This window comes from Garra rufa, chromosome 6 (assembly GCF_049309525.1).
Source record: "Garra rufa chromosome 6, GarRuf1.0, whole genome shotgun sequence".
Classification (NCBI taxonomy): Eukaryota; Metazoa; Chordata; class Actinopteri; order Cypriniformes; family Cyprinidae; genus Garra; species Garra rufa.
The window spans coordinates 28,635,043-28,662,431 of NC_133366.1; the positions used below are offsets into that span (position 1 = coordinate 28,635,043).

Sequence of the window (27,389 nt, forward strand, 5' to 3'; positions counted from 1 at the left end):
TTACAAGTAAAAAATCTTGATGTAAGAAACTTTTTTTGCAGTGTAATCTGAAGGTACAGTTTTTTCCATATCCTAATGTTTGGGAGCGGAGTTATTTACGTCTACTGCATACTGTTATTTATCAAAAAAAAGTTAGGAAAAAAGAAATATTCTCTCACTTTCAACTGCTTTTATTTCCAGCAAATTTCTTAGCACATGTAAAACACTTGTCTTAACATAATATGTTAAATAACTGTACTTCCTGTCTCTCTGTAGCCCTGCCTTAGGTGTCATACATTACAGACATTGCAGTTTATTGCAGTAAATTAAAATACAGTATCATAAAAAAAATGGATGTTTCTTTTTTCACTGAGTTTATTTGGCACTGATATTTTACATTGGTAACAACATTTGTTTTCTTGTAAATGTGTGTAATCCAAATACTTTATCAGCTTCATCAATTTTTTGCAGGTTTTAAAATAATTAGGGATATGCACATAACATTTGCATTTGAAAATAAATATTACACTGATAATGATAGTGATTGACACAAATACTGGGAGCAGGTACCAGGAATTTTAAACATAGAACAAATAGAACATCCTAGAAAGATCATAGTCAGAATGTTCAGCAAGAGGATGAATTTTCAAGTCTCTTATGTTACTGGTTGTCAGAGCTCTTGGTTGCACCTTTCTCATTCCTAGGTTGACTGAGCAGCTCCTCTATTCGTTGAAGATCATTATCAGTGTCCTGATGTTTCTCACACTTCATTTCTCCAATGAAATCATCTGTAAGCTTGAGACGAGCATTCCTGTAATGGAGACAACAGCTCAATTTTCTGTTCAAAGTGACCAGTTTATCAATTTTGTCCAAGTACGAAAATAATCTATTTTGCTGGTTAAACTAACCATTCAGCGACTCTCAGCTCATGTAGTTCTCGTCTTTCCCGTTGTCTCTTGTCATGCAAGGTCTCGCCTCCCAGCTTCTGCAGACCAACAATTAAAACTCCAGCCGGCAGCCTGTTATAACATCACATAAACTGCTGTGAATATCAGCACAGACATATAGTAAATATCAGGAAAGATGTAAACACAATGTGCACAGGTAATCACAGTCATGCTGATATTCAGAACAACAGCAAAAATTATTTTTCTTTTGTTCCTTAATTTACATTAATGACTCAAGACAACAGCAGGTATAATATCTGGTATATCTGCTGTCACTTTAAAGAGCAAATGCGTGGATCACATATTTTCTTCCAACTGTTCATGTTGATTTTAATATTAATTTTAACTTAGTTACAAATGTGCTTACAAGGATACTTACCAAAAAAATGGGTATTTTTACTTAATTTTGTACATATGTCCTTTATACAACACAAAAGAGAACTTTGAACAGAAAACAGACCAAATAATAATTATCTTTCATGTCGTCTTATGCTTGAATGATTTCAACTCATCTGAATGCTCAAACATTCTTGCTGTTTAAAGTGATACTCTACCCAAACATGAAATTTCTCTCATCATTTACTTACCCTCATGCAGTCCCAGATGTATGTGACTTTATTTTTTCAGATGAACATTTTTTTTGTTTATACAATGTAAGTGTAACTACACAAAGTGAACACTACTGTAAAGTTTAAAATATTTAAATATTTTTCTTACACATGCCTATAATTTCACTTAAAACATCGATTAACCAAGAGGGGTCGTATGGGTTACCGTTGTGTTTACTTTGTGTAATTTTAGAGGTGTCATCTTTGGGTGTTCTGTACACTTGCATTAAACTTTGTATCCATCATATACATATGGAACGGCATGAGGGTGTAAAGGATGGAGTATTCCTTTAAGGCCAGGCGTTTTTCTGTTCCACTGTGCTAGATAGATGTTTTTGACCTTTGCCATTGCATTTCATTTTGCTCTTACCCTTTAACCAAACCTTTGCACTTTTTTGTATTTTACTTGGTATTGAGAAGATGATTCAACATGATGAAACAAAAATCTACTTAATTTTTGCTAGAAATTTTTTAAATACTTGTACTTTTTACTTATACTCAAGCATGTTTTTGGCCAGATACTTGTATTTTATGCAAGTAAAATTTTCCATTCAGTACTGTACTCTAACTTAAAGTGCACATACTGAGTATACAACTATATACTAGCTGAGCAACAACAGGTTAGCTGAGGTAAGGCAAAAAAGGCATAATTTAGTCTGGCTTTAATACAGAATTGAGTCTAAGCAGGCACAGAGCAGCTTTAACTGTTGAGTCTGCAGCCTATTCAATCAAATTAGACTGTTGTAAATACAAATTCAATATGACTCATTATTATTAGTAGTAGTAGTAGTAGTATTGTTTGTGTGTTGTGTTCATTAATAAATTGGCAAACTTCTAAAACATGTAGCCAGTAATAGGTTTGGAATCATTAAAACTTAATGTATGTTTTCAGTTTGTTTGTTTTTTTTTAGATTAAAATCAATAAAACTGATTAATTGCTTCATGGTCTTTTACAGAACCATTTTAAGTCCAATTATAGTGAGCATGTTAGCGTGTAACAATCTTCACACTATGTAGAGCATAATGTACTATAGCCTTTTTTCACTTTGTTGCACCTGACTGAGGCATTAGGGTCTGTCTGCAGGCACACTGTGAGCTCCAGGTGTGTGTTAAAAAGCCATGTGAGGCTCTTCTAACTTATGCATCTCTGCTAATGAGGGGAAGAGAAAGTAGCAAAAAGAAAAAGAAACTGAACAGGAAAATTGAAAAATAAGTAAATAAAAAGAAAAAAGGAAGAAAAAAAAAACAGCACAGCTGATAGTTCTTCAGATCAAAGACCTCTGTTCAGCATATGGGTACCTCTGGTAATGAGTAAGGAAGAGAGAAAAGAGGAGGAATGGAGGAGCAAAAGGGGGGAAGGGAGTTGTTTTGGCTGGGGGATGCAGATGTAAGACAGAGGGTTACAGGGAAGGCCACAGCTGACTGACAGAATGCCCTAAGAGAGGGAGGGAGATGGTAGTGTGAGGGGGCAAAGAGTGCAGTGTTGCTCCAGGGTAGACACATCTCTCCAGAGATAGTAACGGCACTGATACTGACTGACTGAGATGTGTGCGCACACACACAGACACACTCTCTCTCTTTCTCTCTCTCTCTCTCTGTTCTACTCACCCCAGTGCAGCTCCTATGGCTGTGCCAGCCAGCAGCCCTCTTAATCCCAGATTCAGCCGGAACACTCCTCCTGTGAGAGCTGAACACAGTCACATGTGAATATTGTCGTTCTTTCCTGTCATCTTAGTATGACAAGCAAAAATGCTTTTAAAATCACAGGCCGACTAAAGTACCATCATCCATAGACCCAAAGGATAAGGAGTTTGTGAACTTACCTCCTGCAACAGCAAAATGGCTCATAGCATGTTTGTCTCTGTACACTGTCAATCCAGTACTTACAGTGCTGTAAAAAAACAGCATAAAGTGTTTTTTCATAATTGGGGGAACTGACAGGCTATTAACTCTTCTGCAGCAAATCCTAGTACTGTACTTCAAATGTGCTGCTCAAATAATGCTGCTCACTGGAAAGGTGTAGTTTGTAATTTGCAAACTAGCAATATCTAAAGAAATTGCAAAATAATGACTGTTTCCAAATAGGTTTCCCAAAACAGTTCTACCACCCTTTTCAGCTTTTCCTAAAATCACACCATTGGGTGAATCAGTAGTGGCTTTCAAAAGGAGGAAAAAAATAGAGAGAGACTGATATCGGCAGTCACTCCCATAGACACTGTATTAGAAACACCCGTACAGCAGCATATTTTTTGTAATTTCATGCAAAGATAATTATAATACAAAGTGCTATAGATGTACATAAGTTATTTTAAATGAAAATATAAAAATTACCTAAATTGTAACATTATAGAAATAGTTCACCCAAAACTAACATTTGAGAATGTCCTGATGAGTTTGTTTCTTCAAATGAAATTTAGCATTAGATCACTTCACAGCAGTGAACTGGTGCCATCAGAAAGAGAGTCCAAAAGACTGTTAAAAACATTACAATAATCCACAAGTCACACAACTTACATGACAATCTTTCAAATAACGTCTTGTGAAGTGAAAAGCTGCATGTTTGTAAGAAACAAATCCATCAATAATTTTAAATTGTCACTTTTGGCTAAAATAAGATTCCAAAATCTATAATATTTTTTCTCTAGTGACAAAGTCAATCCCCTGTTGTCCTCTCAGATCAAAACCCATCAACATATTTGTTTAGATTTGTTTTGGCTTAACAGAGCTTGATCTGTGCACATTTCTCTCCTTGTTCAGACAAGGTACCCTTTTCACTGCAGAAAGCAATATTATGGACAAAATGTAAGACAAAACAGTCCAGAACAGTTCTAAACAAATATGTGGGTGGATTTTAAAATGAGAAGGCAACAAGGGATGGACTGGAGGAAGCAATATTATGAAATATGGGTTTGTATTTTAGCTGGAAGCAATGGTTTAAAGTTAAAAAAGTCTTAATGATAGATTTGTTTCTTACAAACCATTAGCTTTGCTCTTTACAAAAAGTTAATTGATGGACTGCAGCCATGTGGAATACTTGTGGATTACTGAATCAGTAGTTTGGACTCTCATTCTGACGGCACCCAGTCACTGCAGAGGAGGCATTGGTGAGTATATGATGTAATTTTAAATTTCTCCAAATCTGTTCTGATGAAAAAACAAACTAATCTACATCTTGAATTTGATGAGGGTAAGTACATTTTCAACAAATTTCCATTTTTAGGTGAACTATATAAGACAAGTTTATTGAAACATGTAATTAAACGTTTCTCAAATTAAAACTTCACATATCTAAACTTACTTAAACATGGTCACAAAAGCTGCTATCCTCCAGCTCCACCTCCAGCCAAAGCGCACAAACCCACGAATAGCTGCATTGTGAGCGGAGCGCTGGAGAGGCAAAATACACAAAGCATCACTGTATACACAGTTCAGTCCATAAAATAATAATGCGCTTTTCTCAGCTATATGAAATGTAAAAACAAAAGCAATTCCAGCATCAAAAAACATGTTTACAGTTGAGACAATGAGAGCAGATGTCTGTGCACTTGTCTACAGAACAGACATATATGATACTGATATTTTCAGCCTCTGTCCTTTCTGTCTTACCACTGCATCCACTCTGTTTTGGTAAATTTCAGCCTGGTTGAGCTGGATGAATCTCTCACGGGCATGTCTTGCTCCTGGTAGGCCTCCATAGACCATCCCAACCATGGCTGCAGCAATGCCACTTTTCACTATATTTCTTAACTCCTCTGAGTACATCTGACCCTCGCTGTGTGGAGAGCAGAGCAAAGTCAAAAAGAGGCAAATGCACCATGACCACAAATATTTCATTAGTTAAGTGTCTTTGATATTGTGTTTTACAAATATGGCATATCATGTAGCCGTGGTTAGTTTATTGTTAAATAAATGTATGTGTATCAAACAAGACCAGTGAATAGTTAAGAAAGACATATTTAAAGCTTAATTACAACTGCAGAGCAACACAACAATGTGTTGTGCATTCCAGACACATCACTGATACTTACCCCCTGTAGAAAAGATCTTTGATACGATCCCATCCTGTGTCAGGGAACTCTGGTTTGCTTAGGTGCTGTGGTAAGGGCTGTGTGGAGGTGCTATCAGATGCATGGACACTAGGAAGACTGCACCCCAGAAGACTCAGATGTGAGCCCTCAAGTCTATGTGCATCTGTCCCCCCACATGTGGGTGATGAATCTTGCCGGCCTGCAGTACGCATCAACAAGCTGTTCAATCACAGAAACACAAGGCCAGAGGTATAAGAGCGTGTTTATGCATGTTCATCCACACTGACACGCATGCCCTATGGTTAAACGACAGAATCATACAGACAGGCTGTATTTAACACCTGAAGCAACACAGCTGTCAAAAAGAGTTTCTGCATCACAGATGAATAAATTATGGAAGCTTGTTTCCGCCACGGGATAAAAAAAAAAAGTTTATATATTACAATTCAGAGTTTATTTCTCACAATTCTGAGAAAAGGAGTAAAATAAAAAAATATATATATTTTTTTACCTTTTTCCTTGCAATTATAAGTTTACACAGTGCCGATCCTAGACTTCTGGTTTAGTGTCAAGCCAGAGACTATACGACATTATGATTTGACTGATTTTTACACAGAAAAGGCGAGAGCGCACCGCATAAAAAGAAATGAACATGAATGTTTTCATAACCGCTGGCCAAATTCAAAAACTAAACTAAAATTATACCCCCCCCCCCCGATATTTCGGGGGCCCTACGCAGCTTGCGTATTTTGCATATAGGGAGGATCAGCTCTGAGTTTACATCATAAAAAAATTATAGAAATTGCGAACCTCCCTGGTGAAAAAAAATACAAAAAAATATTTTAGATATATATATGTATGTGCATCTCAGAACAGAGTGGCTTTACATGTGTGGAGCGTCTCAAACTCTATCTCTGCACAGTGCTGAGTCTTGGTTTCTTACAATGTACTTCTGGGAACTACTTTTTAAAGGCTATTGTTCGCTTAGATTAATCAATTAATCGATTATTCAGAATAATCGACCTATTACTAAAAAAACAACTGGTATACTTAAAGAGAAATTTTACTAATTACTTACTAATTTTGTGCTTAATGCACTTTAATTGTGCAGAAGTAGTGCTGAGGTCCAACTAAAGATATACATAGGTATATTTGATTGTTTTAAAGTGAAACTATTGCAAGCATACTTCACACTTTATATATCTTGCATTATAAGACTGATATTATAGAAATCATACATTAAAACACATTTTAGGCATATTATTAAGAAATGTTTATTGTGCAATAAAGAAATACTCCAAATAAAATTTTATTATAATTTTATATCAGTAAATCTTAAGTGATATCAATACATATGTTAATGGATTTAAAGTAAACTTAGTATAAAATAAATGTATTTTAAATCAATTATACCATACCTTTTTTATTTTTATTACTAGGGTTTTTATCTCACAATTCTCTTTTTCTCAGAACTGCGAGAATTGTCAAACACAAAGTAGAATTCAACATATTTTAAACAAGTGCAGAGAAGCATGTTTAACGAAGCACAATATAACAATATTCTCCATTCGAAACAAGCACTAAATAGAATTCTAGTCGTACGTACTCTAAATTACTGAGCATATTTTGACATCGCTTGATAATTTAGGGTCATTTGTAAATTCCAGAAAGAGTAACGTTAGATTTTCTTACTGTAAATGACAGTATATATACAGCAGCCAAACGTAGCATAAATCTATACGGACTAACTCACAAACTCCAACATATCTCACCTGCTTTCATTCAATGCTCCTTCAACGACCATTACAATGTCAACATGTTCACTTCCTTACACAATGGCCCAGTTGCGCCATCTAGTGGTGGAGGACCCATCTAATTGTTAAATCAGATATATTTTTAAATCAGATCTTACCTGATTGTTTAAAAGCTTAAAATTAATAGAAAAAAAAAACGTGTTTTAAATTAAAGTGTGTAATGTCTTCATTGCTTGTGTCGTTGCATTTGAAGACACTCAACAACATTAAGTCTTGGATCTTCCTTCCTATTTCTTGAAAGTTTTGTTTATCAAAATATGGAGGAAAAAGATAACATTTTCAAGGTTTAAAAAAAACTTTTATTTATTGAAACAACTGACTAGTTTGAGGTCATAAAAAATGATTGTGAGAAATTTTTAAATCTACAGACACAGTGACAATTATCTATTGGAATACTAGAACATATTCAACACCTCAGTATATCAATTCAGCTCTGCTTACATTCAAATGTTTCTCTAATGGCACTTAAGTGTGCAATGAAAATTAACAATCAATACTTCAGTACTAATACTGTTTTACTGAGGTTTTGCTGGTAATAGTGACAGAGATTACATGTAAAAAAAAAAAAAAAAATGTTATGAGCTCATCCAAATTCACAAATCAGCAACCAGATCCAGAGATTTTTACGACAAAATTCCACATTGTGTACTCTATCAAAGTAATATACTGACATTGTTTCACATAAATGTAATGAATGTGGTCTTACAGCATAGATGGCTGAGCTGGCTCCAATTTTGCCTCTTTAAATAACTAGTCTTAACTATTCAACTGAAATATCACCATACATCTGCAAATGGAAGAATGTCTACATACAAAATATTTGACAGGAGAAAAAAAAAATAGTGTTGCTTAAACAGTAACAACTCCACCATTCATTATTAAAAAATGTTTTTTTTTGACAGGACATTATCTGTTGTTTTACAATAAATTCTTTTTACAGTGTGTTACACCTGCATCAGATTTAACATCACACTTCAGATTGACTTCTTATGACTTTAAGAGTTTGTTGTTAATTCTTATGAATTAAGAATGTTGAGACTGATGAATGCTATGAAGAAACCAAGCATATTTTAGCTGTGTAATATTTCTGACATCCAGAAGATGAGGGTCTGGACAGGTCTTTTTTTATTTATGCAGATTGCTACATGGTAACTTAACTGATTTTAAAACATTCCTTGAGTCTCAGGATGGAAGCAATATAGACAGTCTTAGAGACATTTGGCATTTGGATTCACTGGATTAACCACACAGAGCTGCCTTTAAATGCTCTTTTCAGCTAGTTAAGATCAGTTTACAGAGCAACTGAATGAAAAGCAAGAATAAAGGCAAACAAAAACGAGGAAGATCTTCCCCAGTATGATGTCCTCAAGTCAGAGTTCAGTTCTGCTGGCTTTGTGGATGATCTGATTGTAATTTGATTTTCTCTGGGGTTTGTATTTGAGCAGCTTGCTGAAGTCAGTGAGAAGCCTCTCCCAGTAACAAGACACATCCTCCATACGGAGATGATCCAGAATAAAGTTTTGGCCCCTAAGGAAGTACAGAACCATAAATATCAGCATTATCACAGACATTGTCTTAAAGGTATAGTTCAGCCAAAAATAGAAATTCTATGATCATTTACTCACACTGAAGTTGTTACAAACCTATTTGTATTTTTTTCTTCTGCAGAACAAAATAAGCTTGTCTAAACAATACTGGCAATCAAACAGTTTGGTTTACCATTGACTTGTATTATATGAACAAGATAAACACTAATTTTTTTTTTTTAAATATCTTATTTTATGTTCGAGAGAATAAAAAGTCATACAGGTTTGGAACAACATGTGTGAGTGAACCATGACAGAAATGTATTTTTTTTCTCTTTCTCTCTTTAAATTTGTATATACCTTACACACTAGAATAAAGGATAAACTCATTAAAAGACAGAACAATGTGTTACCTTATAGCAATTTCTTCTGCAACAGCATCATTTTCTTTCACAAACTGAAGCAACTCTCTAATAAAAAGAAAAACGGTTTAGATACAGTTTTTCTGTTCAGTTCTTACTTACATTTCTATGAACACATTTCACTTGTTTGATGATAATTACTTTAACAGGTCTAGAACAATATGAGGGTGAGTAAACAATGACAACATTTAAGCTGAAGATATCACACAGATCATGTACATCCCCCTAATTGTTAACATTTCCTTTTCCCCTTTTGTTGTATATGTAAGAATGAAATTGGTACTTTGATTGCTCATGGTCATGTCATTTCATATAAAAACACAGATATAACATACTTTGTGAAATTCAAAAGATTTTTAGCACAAACTTAGATTTGAACCCGTACCAGGCCCATTGATAAAGCTTGGCCAAACTGTTAATGGAGATTAATGGAGACATCCAATTTTAGTGAAGTATGTATAGGTTTAATCATAAACAAACAAACAAAAAAACCTTAACCTCCAACTGCTAATATATTTCTGAATGTAAAACACTTTGACCGTAAAGTCACAACAGGGTACACAGGGAAACTGTGTGCACAGGGTGGATATCAGATAGCCAGAAAAAAAATATTAAAAGCTACCTGAGATCAGACAAATCCTGTTTGACAGGAATGTAGTGAACCCAGGGCTTGAGCTGAGGGTAGAAGAACTCAAGCCAGTCCTCGCCGACATGAAAAACCAGCGATCCACACAGGAACAGATGCTTCAAACGGAAACTAGCAGCTACACCTCTAAAGTTAAAAAGGTATCTGGGAGATACAGAGAACAGACAATCTTAATACAAAATGTCTTAATGCTGGTTCACTGATGGACATCTGTTTCAGTATTATGGCTCATGCAAAAGCAGAAATGAGACAGATCTTACTTGTATTCACAGTGGTCAACTAGGGGGATTTCTTTGGCTGGGGGTCTACCCAGAGTGTCCTGAGAAAAAAATAAATAAATAACTGTAGTTCTGATATGACAAAGTCTAGAGCAGAAAGATGAAAAAAAAAAAGATTTGCTGAAAATATTAAAGCACCTCTAGCTTAGTGTTTCCCAAGCCTGTCCTTGTATGTCCCTCAAACTTCAAGCAATCACGATACATACACTCGGAAATACGTCACGATACAGAAGAAAAGATCTGATGCTATATCATGCTTTGTCAAGCCTTTGTCGAGTCAAATTAAATTTATTTCTATAGCACTTTATACAAAACAGATTGTTTTAAAGCAGCTTCACAATAACAAACAAGAAATAGCAGAATCAATTATGCAAGCTTTATTAAGGAGACATTTCAGATTCTTCCATAAAGCACAACAGTGACAGAGACAACTGTGCTATTACTTAGCTCCAGTCAGTTCAGTGCTGCTTCAGTTCAGTCCATCAATTAGGAAACAAATTTAATTTTGAATGAATGATAAGATACTGATCGAGGATGCCTTTTATATGTTAAATAAGAATAAACAAACCTTCTCTGACTTCCACGCCTGGTTCTTGGTGTACTCGGCATCCACAAGGTCTGGGGCTTCTCTTGAGAGAAGAATCAGTGGGTCCCTTTCTGAACTGGTCCTACAAATGTTGGCAAAACTAATCAGCTTAGGCTAAAATCAACACTGCATTTAAATGTATGTTGGAGACACAACTGACCTAGAGCCTCTAAAGTATCCTTTTGGACTTTTTTTCTTCCATGGCCATCGAGCAGCTGATCTAAAGAGTGTCAACTAAACATTAGAATATATCTAACAGCCTGAAATGGACTGTAATGCAGTTAAGCCTCTGTATAATCTCTAGTATTTTTAAATCTTTGTTACCCACTTTTTCAGGTCATCCCTCATGAGGTCCCATCGGCCCAGTCCAGTGGGGTAAATGGGCCATACAGCAGGACCTCCCTCCCAAAACGTCCATGCAGGGTACATGATGTCCTGGTAGTCTGCCGTCTAAACAAAAGTAAAACTATGTTAATAGACATTAATACAACTGGAGCCCTACTAATATTCATTTTGTTGTGGAAATAAATAAACCAAGCTATGGGATCAGTCAGTGTTAGTAATCTGAAGGCAGAGGCACATGTAATGTCAAGTGCCCTAATATTAATTAAGCATGATAAACCACATACTACTGATATACCATAAAATTTATTAGCAAATTGCTCAGTGGCGCTAAACTGGGGTGTGGTTGTACATACCTTACTGAAAGAAAGTACAGGCAAGACTGGTTGAGCCCATCCAGGAACCTGTGGATAGTCACGCACATTAATCACAACCTCCAAATCTGGCAACCGGTTAATCACTTTTAGGATGAAGTGCTCAACACCACTGCATCTGCAAATAAAGAATAAATGTATGATATTCAACATCCACATGCACACAATAGGATCATGATTTTACAAAAAAAAAAAAAAAAAACATGTAACACTTCATCAACCTTGCTGGAAACATGCAGCTTTGTTCTCTGTACAACTTGTTTCCGATGATCTGGTAGTGTGTACCAACACCTTTGTGGACTGTGTCTGCCATCAACCCCTCAGATATCCCATTTTTAAATGGCCTAAGGTCATCTTTCAAGACACTGCAATCAAAAGAGCGATGGAGGAAAGTCTACATTACACAGCTGCATGCATCCGCAATGTGTGTATTCTTTGGTAAGATCTGCTATGAACAAAAAGCTACTTTATATTTGTGAAGCTGACCTGAGATGACAACTGCAGTTCTCCTGAGTGCATTGCTGGTAATTATTTGTGCCTTCTGTGATCTCCGTGATGAACGACTGCCAGCGTTTGGCTGATGTAAAGATAGAGAAAAAAAAATCTGTTCAAAACACTCTCTGTTCATTAAATATTTATTCTAAACACAAATCATTGACTGTAACAGTAAGACATGCTGTATTTTCAAAACAGGGTGTTTGCAGGTTTTATGAAGGTAAATTTAAGACTAGGAAAAAATATTTAAGAAATAAATTAAATGGAACACAATACATCAACAGGGTCCCTAAATGCAAATGTCATAAACAATACTTACAATTTTTCTGATCACACTGCAAAAAAGCAACGCTCTTCCTCAGTATTTCTTTCTTGTTTTTCAGTGCAAATGTCTAAATCATGACCTATTTACTTGAGAAGCAAAAAGGCAAAAGATATTAAGTCTTGTTTTTTGAGTAACTGATCAAAATGAAGTGAGCTTATGATTAACACAAAAATATTTGAAAGTGGTCTAAAAAAATCAACCTAATTCAAAGTAAAAACAAGTTTTCTTTCCTCATTAAAATATATTTATTGTTTTAAGCATAAACTAATTTCTTAAACTTCATTTCACATCTGTACCTTCATTTATGCATGACTTTTTACTGCAAAACAAGACAAAAATACTAAGAAAGATATTCTCTCTTTTTTTGCAGTGCATAAAACAAGTAATGCTATGACTTTATAAATTTAGTAATTCCCAAACATCAGTAACGTTAGATTTGCTGTCTAAACTTCGCTAATGCTAAAGACACAGGTACAGAAACCTACAGTATTAAGATTCAGATGTGAAAATTAACAAATTAAAACGCGACCGACCAAGGACAGATAACTCCCAGCATCAAACCAAAATTCTGTAAGTTCTTACCGTTTTCTGAGAGACACAATTCAACTCCATTCAGCAAAAGGATAAAAGACGGCATGAGCAGCCATAGCAGCTCCATTTTTCTGCATCAATTAAACTCGACTGGCTCGATTCTTCTTCTTCTTCTTCTTCTTGTTTTACGGCGGTTCGCAGACTTATAAGTGCGTTACCGCCTCCTATCTCTCATATGGACCATTGACACTCTAACTACAAACTTTCCCAAGTAAACTTTCCTAACTTCCATACCAACCCACATGCAATCCCCCTCGAATCTTATACCCGTTCAGAGTCTTCATAGAGCTTCATTCGGCGCTGCGTGTTCAGCTCCTCCGTCCACCCTCAGCCCTCTTAGCGGTATTTAGATTAGAAAAAAAAGAAAAAAAAACCCACTTATACTCGCTTGTGCAATTCAGTACTTGCCAAATATTGTAATAATAATGATTTAATACTTCTATCTGAATTTAATAAATTCTTAATTGAAAACTGCTCTCCCTTATTCTCTATTTCGTCCTTTATTTTATTTCTTTCAACATATATTTCCTGCAGTACAGTATAACATGTTCGACTGTTTCATTAACGTCACATACCTCACAAAGCCCTGTTGGATGTTTGCCTATTAAGTGCATTGTACTATTCAGTCTTGTATGCCCCAATCGTAACCTTGTGATTATGTTCTCCTCAGCTCTGCTCCATCCTGTTACTCTTCCCTTACCCGCTGTTGACTGTATTTGGTATAAATGCCTTCCTTTTGGTATCAGTGTCCCAATACTGCTGCCATACTGCCAAAATGTTCTTCTTGATAATTGATTTAATTTCTGACCAACTAAAAGGAATCTGGATATCAACTTTTTCTCGTTCTATGGCTTTTTTTGCTAAGTTATCTGCCTCTTCATCCCCTCTCAACCCAATATGTGCCGGAACCCACAAAAACTGTAGCTACTTCTATACTGTTTTGCTTAAGTGTATATAATTCCTAAATAATCTCTATTATCTTTCTTTTTCAGAAAGATTTAACAATCTTCTTCAAATCTTTAAAAATTATGAATCATAAAAAGCCCTTAAACTGTGTGTGTAATAATGTATATTATTTTTATTATGCTGCTATTTGGACTTCTTGACGTGTATTAAGATCTTTCTTATTGTTGTTTATTTGGTATTTTGTATGTTCTCTAAGCAAATAAAAAAAATTCTTATTCACTTTTAACTTGGGTATTACAAATGCAGAGCCCACATGACTTGTTATTGGATCTTTTGAAGCATCTGTGAATATGTGCAAATACTCTCCATACTTTGACCCCATGTATTCCCTTACATCATATACTTCTGTTTCATATGGCCCTTCCTTTTGTCTTCGTTCTAATGAGCTTAGATCAACTTTTGGCTGAGGCATAACCCACAATGGCACTGGTGATAGAGGAATTATTGGAGCATGTTCAACCTCTTCCAGTCTCATATCTCTTATTAATTTCCCCACTCTCCATCCAAAACTATTGCACTCTTTCTTCTCATGTTCCCAGCTAGGTTTCAGAACTTTTTTATTAGGGTGATTTTCCCTCTGACCTCTTAAATTTGCCCAATAGGAAATTATTAATTGTTGTCTTCTTATTTGTAGTGGCATTTCTCCCATCTCTACTTGAAGAGCTGAGACTGGAGAGGTTAGACATGCCCCACAGCTAATTCTTAGAGCTTGAGACTGAATTCTATCCAATTTAACTAAATTTGATTTGTTCGAAGAGCAATATACTAGACAACCATAATCCAATATAGATCTTATCATGGATATATAGTTTTTAAAGCCAATCTATCTGCTCCCCATTCCTGACCCGATACACACCTCATCACATTCACTACTCACTTACATCTTCCCACCACCTTTTCTATATGTTCTCTCCATGTTAATCGACTGTCAAACCATACTCCTAGAAATCTTACTATATTTACACGTTCTAGTTCTTCTTTATATAATTTTAACTTAATATTTACATTCCTCTTCATTTTTGTAAAAAGTATTATTTTTGTCTTTTCCACTGAAAACTTAAAACCATTTCCCTTTGACCATTTTTCTACCTCATTTAATGCACATTGCATTTTCTTTATATTATACTCCATATTCTTTCCTTTAAACCAAAGAGCCCCATCATCAGCAAACAATGATTTCCCCAGACTTTTATGTACTTTTGAGAAAACATCATTAATCATGATGATAAATAACAGTGGGCTTATTACACTGCCCTGTGGTGTTCCATTATCGATTGCTCCTCTGGAGGATATCTCTCCACCCACTTTCACCCTAATACTTCTTCCAATTAAAAACTCCTTAATCCAATTGTACATTCTTCCTTTTATATTCAACTTTTCTAATTTAATTAATAATCCTTCTTTCCACAACATATCATACGTCTTTTCTATATCGAAGAAAACAGCGATGACACTCTCCTTATTTATGAATGCTTTCCTTATTTCATCTTCTAAAGATACTAATGAATCCAACGTCCCTCTTCCGCACCTAAACCCACTTTGATAAGGAGAAAACCAGTTTCTTTTTTCCAAATGATATGTCAGTCTATCAGTTATCATTCTCTCCATTACTTTACAAAATTAGAAGTTAAAGCTATTGGACGATAATTCATAGGATTACTTGGATCTTTCACAGGCTTTTTAATCGGTATAATTAATGCTTCCTTCCACCCTTGAGGAAGTATACCTTCAAGACTGGCTCGATTTGAGGAGAAGTCGATGAATGTACTAGTATGGTCTGAAACTAGATTAAAAGTCCCCCACTTTGACATTGTATTTTAGTGGATCTCTAAACATTGGAATAACTTGGGAATTTTAGTAAAGTAATCATGCTGCATTTAAATGGACGCGCAAAGTGTTCCTCAGGGGCTCAAATGTAAACAAAAAAATAGGCATTTATCACTACGGAGAAATCCCAATATAGCTTAGCAGTTACTATATATAATTTGAATTGTTCCATTATTAACATAAAAATTATAATTTAATAAAGCCATTTTACGTCATGATCTCGTTTGTTCTTGCCCCCTACACTTCACATCAGACAAAAAAAAAAAAAAAAAATAGGCCTGTAGGTGGCACTTGGGCTCCATTCATGGGTGGTTTTTATCAAACTGTAAATCCATATGCAATGAAGTAAATAAGTAGTAATTGTGGGCCGTTATTATTAGACAATAAGACACATGCACGTGTGCATTAAACTACGAGGTCAAAACGCTTCACCTCATTATTTTTTAAAATTGTCATTACCACATTAGTACCATGCCCCAAGTTGCCCCACATTACCATGCCTTGGTTTACAGTGAATTTAGAACAGCTAATGTAGTTAGAACCCCTTTAGTTGTTCTAAATGACTTTAATTAATAATAAAAAACTTTTTTGAATGCTTTAATGCTATGAATTATTTGAATGCTATAAAACTATCTACATGTTATATCTTACTCCCATTGTTTTTGCCATCTGCTCTTCATTTCTTGTTTAATTATGCTCTTATTATATGTAACATTTATGTATATATCTTTTTTCTTTGCAAAGTGCATCTCTGTACTCCATTTGCTATCGTCTTCCATTTTACTCTAAGCTGGCACCCACCATTTCATTCAAGATGTCTGTTCTTCTGCCAGTTTGTTCCCAGGGTTAACCCTATATTCTTGTTATACGCTCAGAAAAAAACTAGGATGGTACCTTTTTGAAAGGTACAAATATGCACACTTCTGCACATTTTAGGGTAAATAAGATACAAATGTGTAGCAGAGACAGCTTTTGGTACCTTTTTTTTTCTGAGAGTGTACCCTAACTATAGGTACATAGGACTCTTTGTCAAGTGGTCAGGTGACCTATATTTTAATTTTTTTTCTCCACAATGATTATCATCTACATGTTGAGAGACTTGTACTGTCATTCCCTATGGTCTGTCCTCCTTTTCTTCAGATCATGATTTAATTTTAGCTTTTAAATGACTGGGTCACTAAAAGAGGCCTAAATTCACCAGGGGAATACTCATTGGAATGTCTATCAAATGTCTTATCCTATCATGTCTTTGCCTAATTGTTGGGAAGAGGAAATGTGGTAGAGTGAGGAAGAGAGCATACAATGTTTTTTTAGTGCTGAAGAATTACACATTGAGTCTCAGTGTCCTGCAGGATCTTACCTGGACTCTTTCCATCAGACACTTCTTTTCATTCACCTGTTTAATCATTGCTATTATGCTGTCCATCTGGCTTATTTTGGTTTCTTGCATGTATTTTCTCCGGTACTCTTTTGCAGAGGAGGGTCTGGAATTTCCCAGTTTTGATGGCAAGGACAGAGTTCTTAATATCAATGAGAGGAACTATAAGAAGGCATTAAAGAAGTATGACATGATGTGTTTGCTGTTTCACGAACCCCTGCCTTCAGATAAGGAGCTCCAGCAGCATTTTCAAATGAGGGAGATGGTTCTGGAGGTAAGAAATCATTGGGAGAAAGAGGCGACTGAGGAATTTATTACATACTTTTTGAACAGACCATCAAATGTATTATAATGAACATTTTTCTGGTGGGAGGAGGTCTCACATTGTACTCACAGCATTTGAAAACTGGCAGGATTTTTTATTATTAATTTTAAATCCATTTTAGATTTAAAATAAATGCTTGAGCCTTAATTATTTATTGATTTGATGATTTGATTTAATATATAAAACAGTAAATTAGAGAAGACCCCTGAATACCATCTGTGTCGAAGTCAAGAAGTATCTTAAAATATCTTGTAGTTTCAAATTTTCTGACATGACAAAGTTAGTTCAGGTTAGTTCAATATTTTTACCTTTTTAAAAAATATATAGCAAAACTCAGAATGGTTCAAATGTGTTTTCAAGGTGTATGAAAAATATGTATCAGTTTTTACTTGATGGTCATGTAAGGTACATAACTTAATTATATTTTTATTTAAAACTATACTAGTTTTTAGTATGATACAAACATTACATTTATACCAACTTGGCACATGCATTTACAGTGCATTTTTAAATATTTTATCTTCTTTTTTTTTGGACACTAACTGTTTGTCATTGACCCAGTTTTAGTTTATTAACACCCTTTTTTTTTTAAATCTAAGTGATCTCTGCAACCTGCATAAGTACCCCCTGGTTGGAAATCATTAACTTAAAAAATATGCTTGAAAATACTAGATCTTCAGGATAAGCAACTGAGTGAAATACTATAACCTAAAAATTTAAAAAATGGTTTTATATGTTTGCTCCATAAAATTTAGTATAGAGTTACAATTGACTGCATCACAGTGTCAGAGTGTACATCTGCTTTCTGTGTCTAGACAGTACCTGATGTGCAATTTAGTGTAAAGACTGACCTGATTTGGGGGCTGACAAAGGCTCCACAAATAATTCTGGGTCTGCTAATGATAACAGAGTTGACCAAATATAGATTTGACTAAGCAGATATCGGCCATATATTATATGGAACTCCTTAGATATAATGTGGAAGTGTTGTTCTAGACTGAATTACTGACTATTAAACCTGTTAGATCCTTATATAAACAAACACTAAAAGTTTTGGATAAGAAACCAACCAGATGGCATCACTGTAATATTTTACAAAAACATAGTTTGCTTAGTTTTGAAAATTGTATAAATTCATCTCTTATTAAAATGTTTTTTAAATGTTTAAATAATCTTGCGCCAAAAGTTATATGCACATTAATATCAAAACAGAGTAGTAAGGGGATCACTACAAGAGGTGCAACTACACAGAACTGTATAGCACCACAGAGAAAAACTAAATTTGCACAATTTACATTTTCAGTTCAAGGTACATTGTTATGGAAATTGCAGACACAGTGGAATATTTTTCAAACAAAACTGAAAAAGTGGTTCAAACAAAAGCAGATGTGTGAACACTGATGGTTGTACAGAGTCTCAGCTGTTTATTCCATTTTATTTTATTTGGTTTTGTATTATATGTATATTTTATCAGGGCTAAGCCTAACCAGGGACTGGGGCTGCAAATTAGCCTTTGGCTAGAAGCCTATATGTAGACCATCGGCTGCATGAAATTGTAGCAATGTTATACTGCATTGTCCCTGTTAAATAAACTAATAAAATAAAATAAAAATATTATAGACAACAGTTTTGTATATATTCCTCACACTATTAATGTACTGATGTGTCTCTTTCATGCATCACCAGCTTGCTGCTCAAGTTCTTGAAGACAAGGATATTGGTTTTGGATTGGTAGACTCACATAAAGATGCTAAGGTTGCCAAAAAGCTTGGTAAGTGGTTTTGTTCCAATGGGTCATTGTGCTAATTAATTGCTTTTTAGAAAATAAAGTTTTCTTACATTATGTTTCAATAACAAACAACTAATATGTTATGGTATTGTTTTGAGATTTGACACACAACATCCTCACTGAAACATTTGATCTTTGTCTATTAGGTCTGGAGGAGGAAGGAAGCATCTATGTGTTTAAGGATGAAAGAGTGATTGAGTTTGATGGAGAGCTCTCTGCAGATACATTGGTTGAATTTCTGCTGGATGTGAGTGAAATTTGCTGGGCTGGATAAGTGTCGGCTCTGGCAGCAGCTGACTTTTGTGATTTCTTAGCAGAGATCATACTGCTTCAAAAACAGCACAAATGTATAATAAGATTTAAGTTCTGGAACAGTATTATTGTATTTTAAAGTTACTTATTGCATGAATATAATTTTAAACAAAGTTTAGGCTAAACAATTTTGTGCATATACTGTGGTTGTGCTTTCTGATATGTTTTACTGTTTAAAAATCTTTGAGTTTATGGATCCTACTAACATGGCTCTCTCACTGCAAAAGTGTTAACCTGCAATTGTTACTTTAAAGAGTCATTTCTACACAATTACCTTATATGATTAGTTTTAGTAAATGAATGTATTAAAGCTGATTAAGCAATATTAAATACAATTACATTTTTATTTCATTTATGTTATATATTTTTACATATAAATAATATTTTGGGCTTCATTTTGTAGTTAATTTTCCATGCTGTGTGTGTTTCACATCATCCTTTAGCTGCTGGAGGACCCAGTGGAGCTGATCAGTAATCCCATGGAACAACGTGCCTTTGAGCGAATGGATGAAGACATACGACTTATTGGCTACTTTAAGGGCGAAGAGTCTGAACGTAAGTGGTCTTTTTGCTTCCGAATAAATGCTGCATGTAAAATTATGATTTTGCGGCTATGCTCTAATTAGTAGTGTGTTTAGGCACCACGCAAACCAGTGCATTGGGCCCCACAGTCCATTGTGGCCCCCCGGAATGCGAAAAATCGAACAAAGAAAAAAGGAAAGTGTAAAAAACCAACTCAAAATCCAACTCAAACTCAGACCAAAATGTGATTTACTGTGACATCACCCCCCCCCCCCCCCCCATAAAAGGCGTGTCCACTTGATTTTAACATAAGTCCAACAGAGGCGGGAAGCCAAGGGTGAGCCAAAGGGTCAGAGGACCAAGGTGGTGTCCAGGGCTAGGAGACCTGAGGTGTAGCCAGGGGACAGAGCTGGAGACCTGGAAACGTTTGATACTGGGCCCAAACAAAATTTTATTGAAGACCATTTTTTTAAGCTTAAAAAAAAAGAAAAAGAAAAAAAGAAGACCATTTTTTTGAGATCAACCTCAAATTTGAAGCACAACACAAACACTTAAACACAAACACACATTTATGGCTTTGGTTTTCTTGCAGTTTCAGAGTAAAACATGTTTTGTTATATACATAAATATCTCATAAAATATGTATATTCTTTTACATTTTTCATAACAATAAACGGTAACGCTTTAGATTACAACCTGCAAAGATCTACGTAAGTAAACTGAATTTATGGTGTATGTTTTTGTAGTTATAGTGTACCTACATAGAACGAACATGTAGGTATAAGGGAACAATATGTTAAATTTGGTTAATAAGGGCGTAACAACCCAGATATGCAACCTGCAAAGAACTACATAAGCATACTGAAATTACGATGTACGTTTCTGTAATTATAGTGTACTTATTAAAGAACTTACTTGTAGGTATAAGAGAACATGTTACGTTTTGGTAATTAGGCATAACAACCAGATATGCAACCTGCAAAAAACTGCGTAAGCAAACCAGTTACGGTGTTATTGCTGTGCTGTGCCAGGCTTAAATCGTACGTTTGGCGTATCTATAAAGTATACTCTTGTTCCATATAATTACAGGGTAAGTGCGACATCTGCGGGTTGTAAATTAAAGTGGCGATTGTTACCCTCTTGTTCAACGAAATTACAGGGTAGGTACAATACAGCAACGTGACCTCATTATTCGTATGTATTTTACGTCAAATGTGGTTCTACAAAACGTACATTTACTTAAGTTTTTACAGACACTGACGTATTTACATCATCTAACGTTTAACGTTTACCTATTATGAAATTATAACATTTCATTTTGTTCTGTGATTTCTGCTGCCAGCTCTTTTCCAAGAATAGGTCTACATAATGTTATCAAGACTACACTTTAAATCTTAAAATAAACATTTCTGCAATCGTTTAGCCATTCAAGTAAGTTAATATTAACGTTACAAAAGGCGTTTTCTCTGACATGCTGTGACTAACAATATAACTATAAAATACACCGAACACGCATCATAATTACAAAATGAAACAATTTTATTTGTGCGCTGTGATCCAGATCTTCAGCATCCATACGATTTGCCAGGACCAGACCCAAATTCAAGCCTTTATCCGGCGATCTTCATCTCCATCCCGAACAGCGATGCTGCGTCCCAATTCGCATACTAGTATTCGAAAATAGAACGTTCCAAATCGTAGTATGTTCAAAAAAGTATTCCAAAGAGTCCCGGATGGTCTACTACTTAACTTCGGAATTCGAAGTGCGGATCAATGCACACTCTAACGGCTAAAATCTTGCGCCGGTGAACGAGGATTCGATTAGAACTACAAACACGCATAAAAAGTGTTAAAAAACTACAAACATGGAGGATATGCAACGGACAGGTAGAGAGAAAGAGGTTTGAGTGATAAATTATCAATGTGTAACCTGATGAAAGATTTTTTTTATGTTATCCGCGTTATATTTCATGTGCAGCAACATTATGAACTTTTATAATGATAGGTTTGGTCATTAACGTTTAAATGCATAATTATGCAAACGCAAAAGCATGAAAGACTCGTGAAAGAACGTGCCTCTTCATTTCTCTCTAATACGTTAGGAAATTAAATTAAACGAAATGTAGATAATGTTAACTGTGATGATTGACATTGCAGTTTAAACAGTGACAAGATTCAGGTAAGTTAACTAATGCTGCGTTCCAGGCAGGTTTTTTAACTGGTAAATCACCACTTCAAACCACGACTCACGACTTTGTAGCGTTCCAGGCAAGTCACGCCAAACTGCCTGGGCACATTTATGAATTATTATTATTATTATTTATTTGATTGCAACGTTATATTGTCCTAAGCTCTATTTTTCCACCGTGTGCCACTTGCATAAACACCGCACCCATTAGGGCTGACTTTGTTGTTTCGCGGGCTATGTTACGTCAGAACTGGTAACTGGGAGTACATTGATCTAGTACGAGTTCACGAGTGGGAAGTCACGGGTTTGACTGCCGTTCCAGTGCACTTTCACTGGTAGAAGGTCGGAAAAACACGGGTTATGGGTTGTCTGGAACGCAGCATAAGCAACAGAGCATCCGTTAAAGACAGTTATGACGAAGTAGTATGTCCCAAAACGTGCCTACTATTCTGCTACATACTCAAAAGTATGTACTTTTTCGTCACAAAAAGAGCACATACTTTTAGGGCATAGTATAAGTAGGCGCGAGTCCAGCAGCAACAGCCATAAACCCATGGTAAAGTGCATTTTGCGACAGGAAAATCGGACGTTGGCTCTCGCCTGCATTCGTCACAGATTACTACATGCCGTGTTTCTGGTGAGATATGTTGGAATGATGCGCGGGCGCCTTCGAGGAGTGGATCGACAATAATCTGGATAATATTTTCAGCGATTAACAGTTTAAATTCTGCTCTCATCCTACTGCACCTCAAACCACTGTATTCCGCCAGAGAGGAATGCGGCTGCAAACACATTGTTATTTGAATTAGCCTACTTTTTGGTTACTTACGGCTGTTGGCATTTTTGCAATAAATAAATGATTGTGATTGCACTTTCCTGTCTTTCATATTTTTATTACTGTACAGAGATAGTTAGGTTTAGAGGTATGAGTGGGATTAGCGACTATAAAATATTTTTATATATTGCAAATGTATTTTGAAATAGGTTGTTTTTTTAAATAAAGGTTTCAGAGTCAAGGATATCAGATTGTGTGTTTATGTATTGTACCTACCCTGTAACTTCGTTGAACAAGGGGGTAACAATCACCACTTTAATTTACAACCCGCAGATGGCACACTTACCCTGTAACTACATGGAACAAGAGTATATTTTCCCAGTAATTTTAAAAATCTTACGTATAGATACACAAAACGTACGATTTAATAGAATAGGTACTTGTTAAGTTTTTAAGTAATTCCATTATAAATTATTTGTATATCCGCTTGCTATATTGTTCCCTTATACTTACACGTAGATACAATATAAATACAAAACATACACCGTAACTTAAGTTTACTTACGCAATTCTTTGCAGGTTACATATCTGGTTGTTACCCCGAATAACCAAAATGTAACAGCCTATTGTTCTCTTATACCTACACATACGTACTTTAATAGGTACACTATAATTACAGAAACGTACACCGTAAATTCAGTATACTTATGTAGTTCTTCGCAGGTTGCATACCTGGTTTGTTACCCCCCCATATTTAACATATTTTTCCCATATACCTACATGTTTGTTCTATACAGGTAGACTATAATTACAGAAACATATACCGTAAATTCAGTTTACTTACGTAGTTATTTGCGGATTGTAATCTAAAGTGTTACCCAATAAACTTATATAGCTTTCTTTCACTAAAAGTGTCTTCCAATTGTCTTCTTTAAAAAGAGACCAAATTGTTGGCACCAATAGCTTTGTGGGCAGCACGCCAACATATGGCCCTCTCTATGTCCCACTAGCTTCCTGTCAAATCTTCACTGATCCTGGCACTTCCAAACTTTATAATGGCATGGGCAGGTGTTTCTCTGTAACAGTCCAAAACAAGTCCAATAAAAAACATCCATCCATAATAAAAAAGTGCCTTACATGGCACCGGGGGGTGAATAAAGGCCTTTTGTAGCGAATCGACGCGGTTGTGTAAGAAAAATATTCATATTCAAAACGTAATAATCACTTTAATCTAGTTTTCGGCAACTGGCTGGATGACATAATATTTCGAACCATGAGGAGACTGGTTTTCCTTTGCTAATATGTGACCCTGGACCACAAAACCAGTCATAAGGTTAAATTTTACAAAACTGAGATTTATACTTCATATGAAAGCTCAATAAATAAGCTTTTTATTGATGTATGGTTTGTTAGGATTGGACAATATTTGGCTGAGATACATCTATTTGAAAATCTGGAATCTGAGGATGCAAAAAAATCAAAATACTGAGAAAATCACCTTTAAAGTTGTCCAAATTAGGTTCTTAACAATGCATATTACTAATCAAAAATTACATTTTGATATGTTTACAGTAGGAATTTTACAAAAAATATTCATGGAACATGATCTTTACTTAATTTCCTAATGATTTTTGGCATAAAAGAAAAATCAATAATTTTGACCCATGCAATGTATTTTTGGCTATTGCTACAAACATACCCCAGCGACTTAAGACTGGTTTTGTGCTCCAGGGTCACATATAAGAAAACTTTGCATCTTTCCTCCTGTAAACGAACATTGTTTTTTGCGAGACTCATTGGCACAAGCTTGACGCTAACGTCCTATGTCATACACCCGGAATGGTTTCCTTGTACGACCAGTTGGCGCAAGCTATTAAAGTGATGTTTTAAATATGGATATTTTTCTTACACAAACGCATCGATTCACTACAGGAGGAGGAGGCCTTTATTCACCCCTGGAGCCGTGTGAGGCACTTTTTATTATGGATGGATGCACTTTATTGCACTTGTTTTGGACTATTGAAACACTTGCCAATGCTATTACAAAGCTCGGAAGTGCCAGGATCATTTTTAATAAGTCCGATTATATTCATCTGAAAGAAGGAAATCATGTACACCAAGAATGCCTGGAGAATGAGTAAATAATGGTCTAATTTAAATTTTTGGGTGAACTAACCCTGTAAGTCGGAAATTTCATTTTCAGGTCTAGGCTCAAAAAGTGGTTAACGGGTAATAAATTAATTACTATTCCATAAAAATTATTTAGTACCCTAAAAAATACAAAATATGGAAAAAAAAAACACATTATCAGTCTAAAATATAGGCTATATTCATTTAATTGGAGAAAAAAATGGGGGAGTGTTAACCATGTGCTGGGATAACCCCACTAACTATTAAATGCTGCCTAATTGGTCTAAGATTTTTCTTACTTTCTTTTTATTTCTCAGATTATAAGGCCTTTCAGGTGACCGCAGAGAAGTTCCAACCTTATGTGAAGTTTTTTGCCACTTTTGACAAAGGGGTGCGTACAGTCTATTCCTTTATGATAACAAGAATGAAACCATGAGATATGTTATTTTGGTATACAAGAATGTGTATTTATAAGCACAAGAGTGAGAGGATACTTGTGTGTTCTCTGTCTTTGCTAAAAAATTATTATGAATTGGCTGCATTTTGTAACTGTTCATGCTGCAGGTGGCTAAACAGCTGACTCTAAAAATGAATGAAATTGATTTCTATGAGCCCTTCATGGATGAGCCTGTTACCATTCCTGGCAAACCCAACTCAGAGGATGAGATAGTGGATTTTGTCAATCAACACAGAAGGTGATATTAGTGGAATCCTCAGAACTTTGCCATTGCCAATGATGCAATTTTTATTCTAAAAACAGAGTGTTTGATCTTCACTCAGGCCCACTCTGAGAAAGCTTCGCGCTGAGGACATGTTTGAAACTTGGGTGAGCAAGACTGGACTGTGGGAATGTCTGTAGGCCTATTGAATGTTAACTGTCAGTTAAATGACAGCTGGTTTGCTTCAAGTGATCTGTCTCTGTTCAATCAACAGGAGGATGACATGGATGGAATCCACATTGTTGCCTTTGCTGAGGAGGAGGATCCAGGTTTTCAATTCCTTACAACAGAAAACAAGCAGCTGAAAATTCTTACTGCATCACCAAGATTAGATTTAGTATAGCGCAGAAGGATTGTCTTAATAGCATTTAATTTGTGCTTATTTCTTTTTCATTTCATAGACGGTTATGAATTCCTGGAAATTCTAAAGGAGGTTGCAAGGGACAATACTAAAAACCCAGATCTCAGCATAGTTTGGATTGATCCTGATGAATTTCCTCTGGTGAGACAATATTCCACCAATTGCTACACAGTGTTTCTATGTCTGAACTGAAACACTTTAACAATGTTGTAATGGTTATTTTTTCTGCAGTTAACTACATACTGGGAGAAAACCTTTAAGGTGGACCTTTTCAGACCCCAGATTGGTGTGGTGAATGTGACTGATGTAAGATGGTTGTGATGTTATTCTATTCTTTCTATCCTCACTTTCATCACTTTGTTAAAACACTTTCATTTAAAAGAATATCTTTATACTACATTGAGATGTATGTTACATCACACCCTTTTAAGTGAAAGCTTCAAATAACATATTCATGATCTACAACATAAACCATTTCATCACGTTTAAGCATTTTTTTTTTTTACTTTTACAATAAAATAATATACAGAATAACATTGCTACACAAATTTGTGTGTGTGCTCTAACCAGGCTGACAGTGTGTGGTTGAACATGCCTAATGATGAAGCCCTACCATCAGCAGAGGAGCTGGAGGACTGGATAGAGGATGTTCTCTCTGGAAAGGTCAACACTGAGGATGATGATGATGATGATGATGACGATGATGATGACGACGACAACGACGACGATGATATTGATGATGATGATAGTAGCGATGAAGACCATTATGGTGATGATGATGATGATTAAGTGGTATACAGAAAAAACTATAACCACAGATCTTTCCAGAGTTTGTATTGATTTTATTCATTTTAATGACTGATGGTTTATTAATTGCAGAGTTTACTTGATTTACTATAGAACTGTCGGCATTGCCAGCAAGAGAAGTGATAATGCAAAATGCAAAAACACATAATGACCTATTATAATTCTGGTGCTGGAACTGTATATGAGTGGAACTGTAATATGGCTGCAAGAAATAGGGTGTTCTGTATTATTACTTGTGTTTTTTTTTTGGGACACTTAAGATGTATCAACATGTTCAATAAAGAACACAAAATATTATACTGTTATATAGTCAGTTTGTATTAACATTG

General features: G+C 35.3%; 3 protein-coding genes across 4 annotated transcripts; 1 reads left to right on the plus strand and 2 right to left on the minus strand.

The window, feature by feature from the left end:
• Positions 1 to 336: 336 nt before the first annotated feature.
• Positions 337 to 7,386, minus strand: LOC141337240 (complex I assembly factor TIMMDC1, mitochondrial-like). The gene is made up of 8 exons (XM_073843022.1): positions 7,335 to 7,386; positions 5,563 to 5,781; positions 5,141 to 5,306; positions 4,833 to 4,921; positions 3,358 to 3,425; positions 3,143 to 3,221; positions 888 to 998; positions 337 to 790 (listed from the first exon to the last, which is right to left on the minus strand). Exons 1-8 carry the CDS (start codon positions 7,364 to 7,366, stop codon positions 640 to 642), a joined length of 915 nt encoding a protein of 304 aa, XP_073699123.1. The 5' UTR covers positions 7,367 to 7,386; the 3' UTR covers positions 337 to 639.
• A 266-nt stretch (positions 7,387 to 7,652) lies between these two features.
• Positions 7,653 to 13,075, minus strand: LOC141336711 (protein O-glucosyltransferase 1-like). 2 transcript variants are annotated; one of them, XM_073842432.1, is made up of 11 exons: positions 12,953 to 13,075; positions 12,037 to 12,127; positions 11,772 to 11,915; positions 11,533 to 11,668; positions 11,163 to 11,284; positions 10,995 to 11,054; positions 10,817 to 10,916; positions 10,231 to 10,289; positions 9,947 to 10,114; positions 9,316 to 9,372; positions 7,653 to 8,903 (listed from the first exon to the last, which is right to left on the minus strand). In XM_073842432.1, the coding sequence occupies exons 1-11, from the start codon at positions 13,026 to 13,028 to the stop codon at positions 8,747 to 8,749; spliced, it is 1,170 nt and encodes a 389-aa protein (XP_073698533.1). In that variant the 5' UTR covers positions 13,029 to 13,075; the 3' UTR covers positions 7,653 to 8,746. The 2 variants fall into 2 exon arrangements, with proteins under 2 accessions (XP_073698533.1, XP_073698534.1); XM_073842433.1 differs by lacking the exon at positions 12,953 to 13,075 and adding an exon at positions 12,365 to 12,469.
• A 3,962-nt stretch (positions 13,076 to 17,037) lies between these two features.
• LOC141336528 (calsequestrin-2-like) lies at positions 17,038 to 27,357 on the plus strand. The gene is made up of 11 exons (XM_073842197.1): positions 17,038 to 17,406; positions 19,144 to 19,228; positions 19,393 to 19,493; positions 20,002 to 20,113; positions 25,491 to 25,564; positions 25,738 to 25,868; positions 25,954 to 25,999; positions 26,107 to 26,161; positions 26,294 to 26,394; positions 26,485 to 26,559; positions 26,824 to 27,357. Exons 1-11 carry the CDS (start codon positions 17,170 to 17,172, stop codon positions 27,040 to 27,042), a joined length of 1,236 nt encoding a protein of 411 aa, XP_073698298.1. The 5' UTR covers positions 17,038 to 17,169; the 3' UTR covers positions 27,043 to 27,357.
• The last annotated feature ends 32 nt before the right edge of the window (positions 27,358 to 27,389 follow it).

Bases quoted from the DNA above. Each gene is read 5' to 3' on its own strand.
- LOC141337240 (XM_073843022.1), bottom strand. From the start codon at position 7,366: ATGGTCGTTGAAGGAGCATTGAATGAAAGCAG. The intron at 5,782-7,334 runs GTGAGATATGTT...GTGATTGAACAG, and splicing joins GGAGCATTGAATGAAAGCAG to CTTGTTGATGCGTACTGCAG. The intron at 3,426-4,832 runs GTAAGTTTAGAT...GTTTTTTTACAG, and splicing joins GCTTTTGTGACCATGTTTAA to CACTGTAAGTACTGGATTGA.
- LOC141336528 (XM_073842197.1), top strand. From the start codon at position 17,170: ATGCTGTCCATCTGGCTTATTTTGGTTTCTTGCATGTATTTTCTCCGG. The intron at 20,114-25,490 runs GTAAGTGGTCTT...TTTATTTCTCAG, and splicing joins TAAGGGCGAAGAGTCTGAAC to ATTATAAGGCCTTTCAGGTG. The intron at 25,869-25,953 runs GTGATATTAGTG...ATCTTCACTCAG, and splicing joins TTTGTCAATCAACACAGAAG to GCCCACTCTGAGAAAGCTTC.
- LOC141336711 (XM_073842432.1), bottom strand. From the start codon at position 13,028: ATGGAGCTGCTATGGCTGCTCATGCCGTCTTTTATCCTTTTGCTGAAT. The intron at 10,115-10,230 runs GTAAGATCTGTC...TGTATCTCCCAG, and splicing joins GTTGACCACTGTGAATACAA to ATACCTTTTTAACTTTAGAG. The intron at 9,373-9,946 runs GTAGCTTTTAAT...TCTTTTTATTAG, and splicing joins CAGGATTTGTCTGATCTCAG to AGAGTTGCTTCAGTTTGTGA.